Genomic DNA, 9989 nt, shown 5'->3' with positions numbered 1-9989 from the left:
TCGCACGTCATGTAAAACGATGGGCAAAAAAAAGGTTACATTCCATTTATTGTCACTTTCAAGTTTCGTATTCCAGGCATTCGGTGCCCTGCAAATGGCATTTACTTATTCCCTGTTAATTACGAGGTATAGAGGATCCTAAGAACAAAGAGCACATAAGCTTGATACTGTTACCGTATGACTGTACAAGCAGCGCAGTAGGAAATGCTAGTGTGATTAAATTTACCAATAATGGCTCATTTTGATTTTCCTTTTTCCATTGATTTCTTTTGATACTTGCCTAATTTGCATGTGGCTATGAAGTAGTTAATATGGGGAGGAAAGGGAGTACTGTTTGGCTGGCTAGCTTTGTGTCATGTCTCTGGAATTTTCATACAGAACACCCAAGCATAAATGTTATTTGGAGGGAAAATATGTAATTTCATGTAAGTGGATTAAAAAAATAATTTAACACAAAATTTTTACTATGTGTTTTTTTTCTTAAGATGCTAAAATCAAGATGTAACCCACAAATAAACCATCAGGTCTAAGAAATGCAGTTATTTTCCATTACTTCTGCTGTTCAGAATTTTGATCGGAAATTTGATAATTCCGTCTTCTGTACGTCGTGATTACGAGCTCATTGCATTCACATTTTGAAATGGTGGGGCATTCAAGCTATTTTTACCAAGAAAACTCGTATTTACGATAATTTCGAGAGAATGTAAAGGCAGCATAAATGCATCAATATGACTTTTACTTTGAAACTATGGTAATGGTTTCCATAAAAATAAATAAATCAACACTGATAATAAGAAACCAGCATATTAGAATGATGAAGGATCATGTTACACCGAAGACTAATGTAATGATGCTGAAAATTCAGCTTTGCCATCACAGTAATAAATTACATTTTAGAATATATTAAATTAGAAAAGATTTAATGAATGTGGCTTTCAAAAACATTGGAAAATCTAACTCAACACAACATTTTGAAAGGTAGTGTGCGTGTCCATATAGATGGATAAATTATATGTATGAAAACAGGTGTGACACTAAGAGATGCTTTGAGATCATCAGATTTCCTTTCCTTTGTCCAAGACAAATCAGAGTCCCAAGGCATAAAATATATTGTGCAACAATATATTAGTTTACTGAAAGTTGATTCCATTTAGAAAATCTACACCCTCTTAAAAGGAAAATATCAGCAAACATAAGTACACTGTTACACACCAGTTTCTGAGAAACCGATACTAACTGAAGATGTTCATTTAAATTTTTTTTTATATATATATATTTTTTTAAACATAAAAAATATCAAAAATACTATGAAGCTACTGGTTTTAGATTTTCATAGCTATTTTTTGTGAATTTGCAAGTTTTAAACAATTTCTAAATCAAAATGTCACTATATATACAACAGTTTGACAGGCACTCTGTGACACCAATGCATCCTATCATATACGCATGATCAGGCATTAACCATATATTTAGATTATAATTTGTAATCAAACATTATAACCAACATATAAGAATGCTGGTTGAAATACATTTATTTATTAGTAGAACTGAAGCCTCAAAAAGCATGTCACATCTGAAAGCTCAAAATGATGTATGTACTATGGCATACACCAGAAGCCCCAGCTGAAACAAGCGGCCCGGAGTGACTGTTTGAGCGCTGTTGCAGAGATGTCCTTTACAGCAGGTCAGGTCCACCGTGACACTGGTCTGGCCGATCGGGTTGGACAGGTCACCATCACACAAACTTCTGGTAGCACATCCTTTCATTATAATCTTTCCATCAGTATTGACTGTTGATAAAACGATAAAGAGGATTACACAGTCATTCTGTTATTTTAAGGGGGAAAAAGTGTTAAGATCAAAACTGTCAACAACAATGACACAAAAGAATTATTTAAGGCAGTGAGCCTTTGAAAAATGAAACCGTTTCATGGCCTGCAGTAGTGAGCAGAGGTAGCATTCTCCTATGTCGATTATGTCAGAAAAAGCCTTAAGTATACATTATTTCTCCTATTTAAAAAAACAAACAAAAAAACACCTTTTAACCTCAGTTGTCAAAGGCAATCTCATGTACTCTACCTTTAAAAAATGTTTTTTTAAGAATTCATTATTTTTTAATAACATTAAAACAATATTAAAAAGTAATTTGTTTCTGTGAAGGCAAAGCTGAATTTTCAGGAGCTCTCAGTCTCACATGATCATTTAGAAATCCTTGCTGATTTGGTCCTCAAGAAACATTTTATTCATGGTTGAAAACATGGCTGCCTGGTTAGGATTCTTTGATGAATTTAATAAATGTGGCTTTCAAAATCATTGGAAATGTTTTTGAATCGGAATTCCAAAAGAACAGCATTCTAATGAAAGTTAGAAAGTTCTAGTTTTTATTTATTTTATTTTATTTTAGACGTCTTTACTTTTGATTATTTGAATGCATCCGTATTAACACACACACATTTTGTTTATTTTGTCACATTTTGCACATGTTTGTTTTAGTGAAATGTGGGGACATTCCATAGGCGTAATGGATTTTATACTGTACAAACCTGCCCCTAAACCTACCCATCACAGGAAACATTGTGCATTTTTACTTTCTCCAAAAAAAAAAAAAACTCATCCTGATTTTAAGCATCATATAAGCATTTTGAAATATGCTTTATATAAGTATTTTGAACAGTGGGAACATGGGTAATGTCCTCATATTTCACCCTCTCCTTGTACTACCTATGTCATTGTTTCCTGATACTTTACAAAAACAAGCACAGACACACTTTGTTTACTAAGACTGTGACCATTTTTCTCATACTCTCTTGTCTTGTGTTTTATCTTACCTGTTGCCTTGATACAATGATCTTCTTCATCAGCACAAGGTAAAGTTGATGAGCAGTTTTCTCCCTTGCAGGTGTAGCATTGTATTCCATTTGGGATCCTTCTGGGTGGTCCTATGAAATATGCATAATTAAAGCAACGGAATGTGCTGTACTCCATTGGATTTTCTGTCTGATATCAATTCTTTGAATTTGTCATTTTATTGTCACGCAACATTCTTCCTCTTGTGTTGTGTGCGTACCTGGTTCGCTCTGGTTATCATTGCAGAGGTTAGTGTTGCAGCACTGATTGTTCATGACTACAGCTATAGTTCCAAAGTTTACAGATGCAGTCACACACTGTCGAGTTAGAGTGCAGTTCTTCATAATCATGTCAGTCAATGTGTTGTTTCCTACAGTAGAAATTTACATTGGACTGGTTTATAAAAAATACAACAAGATACATTTCAGTTCAAAAATTTAGTCTGCCACAAAACTTACCATAAGATGTGATTTTCATGTTCCCACACTGACCGACAGGACACTCCACTTTAGTTTGAGCACATTTATTTGATGTCTCAGGAATGCACTGATAGCAGGTTAGGGAATTTGCTGAAAGTGAACAAGTCTACACTGTTTAAGTGCTGCAGTTTTAAATGAATCAATAAACACACAAACATTTAAAAATAAAGTGTTCTTGTAGATCATTTCTGAAAATATGATATAATGCAAAGTAAATCTTAAGGAAATACATAGGCAGCAAACCTTAATTTAATAAATAAAGTCCACCTTTTGACAAAGTCCTCAAATACTGCAGGAAATAATATTACACAGTACTAAATACCAAAGTGTGCGTAAAAATCCAACAATTACCTTTGTAGAAAAGTGCACACATGAGAATAAAGAGGACAGATGGTGCCATTTTGATTTGAGCTCAGAGTCAGACTGAGATGAGAAGGGAGGGACAGGAGACTACATCCCTCAGAAACATGAAACACGCTGAAACTGATAGCTACTGTACCACTAAAAAAAGTGTTGCCAACGTGTCAGGCAACTATCATTTTTTTCAGCTGAAGTTTCTACAGTGAATCTGAAGTTTTGAAACTTTTTGGTTTGAATACTGATATGATAATGTCAAGTATGTATGGCAGAGATTGAGAATTCATGTTTTATAGGTTATTTTATGCTGTTTAATGTATAGAACAGTAGAGATAAACAGGAAAGAAGTGGGAGAAAAGGAAGGAATATGATCCTGGTGTGACCTCACCCTGCGCCCCTGTGGGAATCGTGTACCTGCACTGAGTGTGTTGTAGTAATGGCCTGCAGCTTGTACAGACTGTATAAATAAAGTAATATTAACAGACAATGACTGAATTGTCTTGTGTAGACAATAAATAAATAAAATAAAAGACTATTAAGTTTAATAAGCAGAGTAATCATTGCAAACACTATTCTGTAGTACACGATTGCTTTGTATTTAAAGGTGTCATGAACTGGCATTTTTTATTTTTTTTAAACTGTTGTCTGAGGTGAATTAATGACGCTTGTGTGGTTTTTACATTCAAAAACATCATAACTATAGCAGAACAAGAACGGAACATAATGAGATTGATTCATCGGCCTGCCGAGCCCTGGCCCATACATGTCTGAGTCCAGCGTGCTAAAGTTATGCTCTGTTAGACACGTACACATAAGCAAAACAATATATAATGCAGTACTATTACATATAAAAACACGTTTTACTCACATGTGTTGCACCATTCCTCCTGTCAGATCCAAATCCAGCATCCAGAGATTTGTTTACAAATGATCCCGCAGTGCACTGAAGTAAATGTCTTCCCCACGTGAGCTGGAAGTTCATTAAAAATAAAGTTCAACCACACATTCCTAATATTAGGATCCGAAGGAAGCTTATGCAGCGACTGTGTTCTTCCACAACCAGGAATAGCGCAATATCTTGCTATCTTCCTCGGCATGTTTATTGTTGTTGACCTCCATGAGTCGGTGGGCGAGGCTACTAAACTACATGCGCTCATTATTCTGTAGAGGCGGTGTTTCATCGCGCACTGACGTCAGTATAAAGCACAGGACCGTTTGTTGAGCCTGGTGTCTATAAAAGCTTTTCTTTGACTAACAATGAAGTTTTCAGCTCTGAAACTTACAGGATATTATTATATTACCATGACCTTTTATATATCAAATGCTCAAGGGAAAGTTGATTCCTCAATTCATCACCCCTTTAAAATATTTTAAAACATATTTTTAAATACTTTTCATCTTCAAAGGTTAGTTTAATATCCTGACAAGCGAGACCCACATCAAGATGTTTGGTCTGGAAACTCACCATTGACAGGGCTCAATCCGAGGAGCGGATCCAAAGCTGATTCGAAAGACCGCCGTTTGCCAGCCTCTGTGTTTACTAGTAAGCACAACTTGGTTGTCATTATGTTAAGCCCCGCCCACCGACTCCATACATGATGTGATTGGTCTGACTAGAGTTTGTTTTTTACAGCTCAGACGTGTATTGAGAGTTGCTAGACAATACTCACGGCAGATTAGATTTGCTGCCGCTAGGGTGTGTCTAGAATTCTAGGCTATTAGTTTAATAGAAGAGTTTTGTGCACAAAAAAATCAAAATAACTTTTAGTGATGGCCGATTTCAAAGCACTACTTCCTGAAGCTAGTACAGCATATTGAATTAGCTGTTTGGATCATATATATACAATGGCCCTGTCCCAAATGGCACACTTCATGTGCACTTTCTGTCTTGTGGACTTACAATGGCCATTGCGTGCGCGTGTCTGTTAAGTCCACAAGACCGTAGGGTGTCCCATTCGTTATTTAAGCTTAAAGAAGGGTGCTCGTGAGTGCCCCCTTTGCGGCTGCAATGCGCCTTCGATGGACACTTCAGCTGAGCCCGCAAGTTTGCGAGCTACGCAGAGGACTTCTACCCGGCAGTCAAAACAGCATTACGTTGTTAAAGTGTGGACTCAGAGGAAGACCATGAGGGTTTAGGGTGCCATTTGGGACAGGGCCAATGGTTCGGATCGGATCACCAAAGTCACGTTGTTTCAGCAGTTTGGTGGTTTGACACACGATCCGAGCCGCTGAATCAATGCTGATTCGTTAAGCTCCGAAGCTTCAGGAAGCAGTATTTCGAAATCAGCAATCATTAAATAAGTCTGGGGTTTTTTATGCACAAAAACTATTTTCTTCACATCATACAATTATTGTAGAACCCCTGTAGTGAGATTAACAACGTCTTTAATACCTTTTATGGGTCTTTTGAGAAAAAATGTCATTGGAGGCATTTCTGAGCCATCAGATTTCAACAAAAATATCTTCATTTGTGTTCTGAAGATGAATAAAGGTCTTAAGGGAGGGTGAGTAATGACTTTAATTAATTTTTGGGTGAATAAACCCTTTAAATGCACTAGGCTACAGCATGGTTTGCAACCTTTTCGATTCCTTTAGTTTATCCAAGACCATATATTATCATTCTTTCTTTTAATATAATTATCCCTACTTAAACGCATGAATGTTTTTCCAATCATTATTACCTATTCGGGTCTTTAGCGACCTGGATCTATCTCATGGATAGATGTCTACCTGTACCTGAATATAAAACTCTATCTGATATTAGATTCAGTTACAGAAGAATGAAATAAAGCATATTTTGTTACCTTTTGGAGCTTGGGATGATTCAGCTTGAGCAGAGCTCATTTCCCAGTACATTCAGCATCTCATTTTCGCAATCTCCAATTCTCAAAACTATCATTTTCAACATCTTCAAGATCGCTGACAGCTTCTTCACCAGATCCACCATCACGTGACAGTGACAGTAATATTTGATTGCGTTCACTACTTGCTCTGCAGTAAATCGCTGATATATAGCCATTTTTTAAGTTTTGCTAATGATTCCTTTTATTATTTTGTCCCTGCTGTAACTATGAGTGAAACGTCACTACATCATTGTGTATCAGACATGGCCACTTTCTGGAATAAAGGGGAACTGCACTTATTCAGTCATCAAAGATTCAATGATTGTGCAGAAAAACTAATCTTATCTTACATTATTACTCTCCTCGGGTCTTTAGTGACCCTATACGATTTCTACAAAAAATAAATGGGAAAACAGGATTTTTTTAAATAATTGTATTATTGCCTTGATATATTGTTTATTATAAATGGATTGAGAAACACTAAGAAGCTGATTTTTTTTATTTATCAGTTTACTGGTGTAGGCCTACATGTAAACGCACCAATGTGTTGTGACCGGTTTGAGGTCCTATAACTTTTTTAAGTAGGCTATTGTTTTTTTTAAATCCAAACATTCAAGGAAAACAGTTTTTGTCATGAAACAACCCCTTTAACATATTGTTTTACATTCTATGTAAATCTATTTTAGCCTCAAAAAATTTCAGAAATCGTGTGAAGGTTGGTTTAGTATTTTCCCCTAACAAGCCTTAGGAAACTGTTTACAACAGATATAATGATGCATAAATGAAAACCAAGAACATTTTGAAAAGTCTGGAAAGTAAAGAAAGTATTTAATGATCATATCTACAATTTTCTCCACCACCAGAGGTCTCCATCTCAGACTGCTCATTCAGGCTCATTCAGAGACCCACTTTCAAACACAAGAACTCTGGCCCCAGAAACCAAATGTTAAAACCTAGAAAAGTCATTGCACTCGATTAATTGTTCAAAGCATGAATCAAAAGAGCAGAAATAGAGAGAGAAGTGGTACCAGCATCACAAAATAAACTCTCAAGCTCTGAGCAGTGTTACACAAGTTTCCCTCACAGCATTTCATGTTAACAGCAGTGCCATACAACTTTACAGGTAATCCCAGAGGTTGTGTTCCGTTGGTCCCGCAGAACAACTTGCTTGAACATCCTTTCATGGTCACCTTTTTGACAATCAAGTCAACTGAGAAAAAAAGAAGAGCTGGTGTAAAGTTTAAAGCCTTAAATAGTAAATTGCTACGTCATTCTGTCTATGCACTGTAAAAAAAAATTGTGTAGGTTTTTGTTGGTTTAACTTAAAAAAGTAAGTAACCTGGTTGCCTTAAAATTTTGAGTTTATTGAAATAAAAAAATTGATTTGATACAATGAAGGAAATGTGTTTAATAAATAGAAACTCAAAATAGTATTGTATCTGAACCACATAAAAAAAATTATAAATCATGAAAATAGCACTATTTGACATGTTTCACTGCGTCATCAGTAATAAAACACACACAATTACCCAATATGCTTACAAAATCTTTTAATAATATATATTTTAATAAAGGTTGTCGACTCTCAAAAAAATTTCATTGTAATAACTAAAAAAATGTATTTCAATGAACTCATGAAATTTTAAGGCAACCAGGTAACTATTTTTCTAAATATTTTTTTACAGTGTGCATATAGATTCATTAAAACTTTTAATACAAAATGACTTCACCTGTTGTAACAAAGCACTGAGTCTCATCACCCTCACAAGCCAACGTTTTTGAACAGTCAGTGTCATTGCAGGTGTAACAGCGCTTCCCATTGAGAGGCTGTTTTGGCAAGTCTGTACAGGTTCCACAAATAAATGATGGGGAAATAAATCAAATGTACCTCATCTTCTTGTATAACACCCTAAGTACTATATATATGTGAATACGAATACTATCAATTCATATATATTTTTAAAATCTGCTCATATTACTAAAATAATGTCAAGGGAAAAAAGACCTCATAAGTACCTGGTGCATTTTCAGAGTTGCAGTAATCAGCATTGTTACAGCATTGGGTGTTGAAGGTCACTTTGGTTTGTCCAGAATTCATGCTCCCGTTAACACACAAAACAGGATCTGCGCAGGTCTTCATGTAACTGTCTAATTTTTTGCCATCTACAAGGAACAACATTAAAACCCCTTCAGTATCAAAAACCCCAACTTACCCATTTTCAGAATCAAGTCATTCTTACCCGTGTAAATGTTTGTGGCCGTGGCTCCACAGCGATACGGACAGGTTGCTAAAGCTACTGTACATGTTCCTGGTGGGCCTGTACATGTATAGCACTTCATTGTCAGTGCTGAAAAAGATAAATAATACAAATAAAATAATACAGTCTGGTATTATTCTGGTATCAGTATGAATTTGTTAAAGAAATAAATAAAATAAAAATAAATATAAAAAAAACATGCCGAAGAAGTGAATTGTTGAGCGGCTATAAAGAAATAGTACACATTTAAAATAAATACCTAAAATAAATAATAAAAATACCTTTGGAGAAAAAAACACAGGTGAGAAGCAGAGTGATGTGCAGTGCCATGGTTGGACTAAGTGAAGGATGTCAGCTTGCCAGAGTGAGTTGATATATATGCTCTTCCACAGGTCTGATTTGCATTGCAGCCACAGCCATTAAACTAAAACAATCAGCTTGAAGCTGAATGCAAAGAAAATATCCAGAACTTAACCTCAAGGAGGAAGAGTACAAAATATATATATAAATCACACTTTATAGGTATCTTTATATGTTTACATAAAAATGGTTAGTTACAATAGGCTACTTATTGTGTTCTTGTTGTATTGTTTTGCTGTGATGCAGTACGGTTAGTGACAGGTTTGGTGGTATGAGTAGGTTTAAGGGTGGGTTAAGCTGTAAGGGAAGGGTTAACAGATGTAATTATATCCAGGTATAATTTTAAATATAAGTACAATGTAAAAACATGCATGTTGTCTCTATCAAAAGATTGATTTAAATGTTAGTACATAGTTAAAGACACAATATAAAGTGTGACCTTTTTTTAATAAATTAGATGTATTTCATTAATAAATGAAATGTGTCTCCCTCAAACATATATCACAGATTCTTGGCCTATCCTATAATTATGCTTTTTTTTTCTATAAGAATGCAAATGTCATGTTTACATGATGTGTAGTTTTTCCCTATTTTTGCATTTTCCTGTGACGCTGACCTTTTAAAAACAAATTCTTGTAATGGCACTTGTGTGCGAAACAACATGAGAGACTGAAGCTGAGACTTTATGAATGAGTCATAAAGGATACACATCTATTTAAATCAATAGTATTGTATACACAGACAATCCTTTTATTTATTTATTTGTATGTTTTTATTCATTTCAATGTATTGTAAACCCATTTTAGTTGTTATGTTTTTGATGTCTCTTTACTGTTGTAAATGTT

General features: G+C 35.1%; 2 protein-coding genes across 4 annotated transcripts; both read right to left on the bottom strand.

The window, feature by feature from the left end:
* Positions 1–486: 486 nt before the first annotated feature.
* negaly6 (neuromast-expressed gpi-anchored lymphocyte antigen 6) lies at positions 487–5196 on the bottom strand. Of its 3 annotated transcripts, XM_067448721.1 has the most exons (6): positions 5149–5196; positions 4552–4653; positions 3306–3416; positions 3068–3217; positions 2829–2939; positions 487–1790 (listed from the first exon to the last, which is right to left on the bottom strand). In XM_067448721.1, the coding sequence occupies exons 3-6, from the start codon at positions 3322–3324 to the stop codon at positions 1582–1584; spliced, it is 489 nt and encodes a 162-aa protein (XP_067304822.1). In that variant the 5' UTR covers positions 3325–3416; positions 4552–4653; positions 5149–5196; the 3' UTR covers positions 487–1581. The 3 variants fall into 3 exon arrangements, with proteins under 3 accessions (XP_067304822.1, XP_067304821.1, XP_067304823.1); XM_067448720.1 differs by lacking the exon at positions 5149–5196 and having other exon boundaries at positions 4552–4760; XM_067448722.1 differs by lacking the exon at positions 5149–5196 and having other exon boundaries at positions 3068–3164; positions 4552–4760.
* A 2187-nt stretch (positions 5197–7383) lies between these two features.
* On the bottom strand, positions 7384–9114 carry LOC137083508 (urokinase plasminogen activator surface receptor). Its single transcript, XM_067449456.1, has 5 exons — positions 9066–9114; positions 8767–8874; positions 8543–8689; positions 8257–8367; positions 7384–7736 (listed from the first exon to the last, which is right to left on the bottom strand). The coding sequence occupies exons 1-5, from the start codon at positions 9112–9114 to the stop codon at positions 7522–7524; spliced, it is 630 nt and encodes a 209-aa protein (XP_067305557.1). The 3' UTR covers positions 7384–7521.
* Positions 9115–9989: the final 875 nt, after the last annotated feature.

Source organism: Pseudorasbora parva, chromosome 7 (assembly GCF_024679245.1).
Source record: "Pseudorasbora parva isolate DD20220531a chromosome 7, ASM2467924v1, whole genome shotgun sequence".
Lineage (NCBI taxonomy): Eukaryota > Metazoa > Chordata > Actinopteri > Cypriniformes > Gobionidae > Pseudorasbora > Pseudorasbora parva.
Note: the sequence above shows the minus strand (reverse complement) of the source record. Positions and strands in the feature narration are given on the sequence as shown.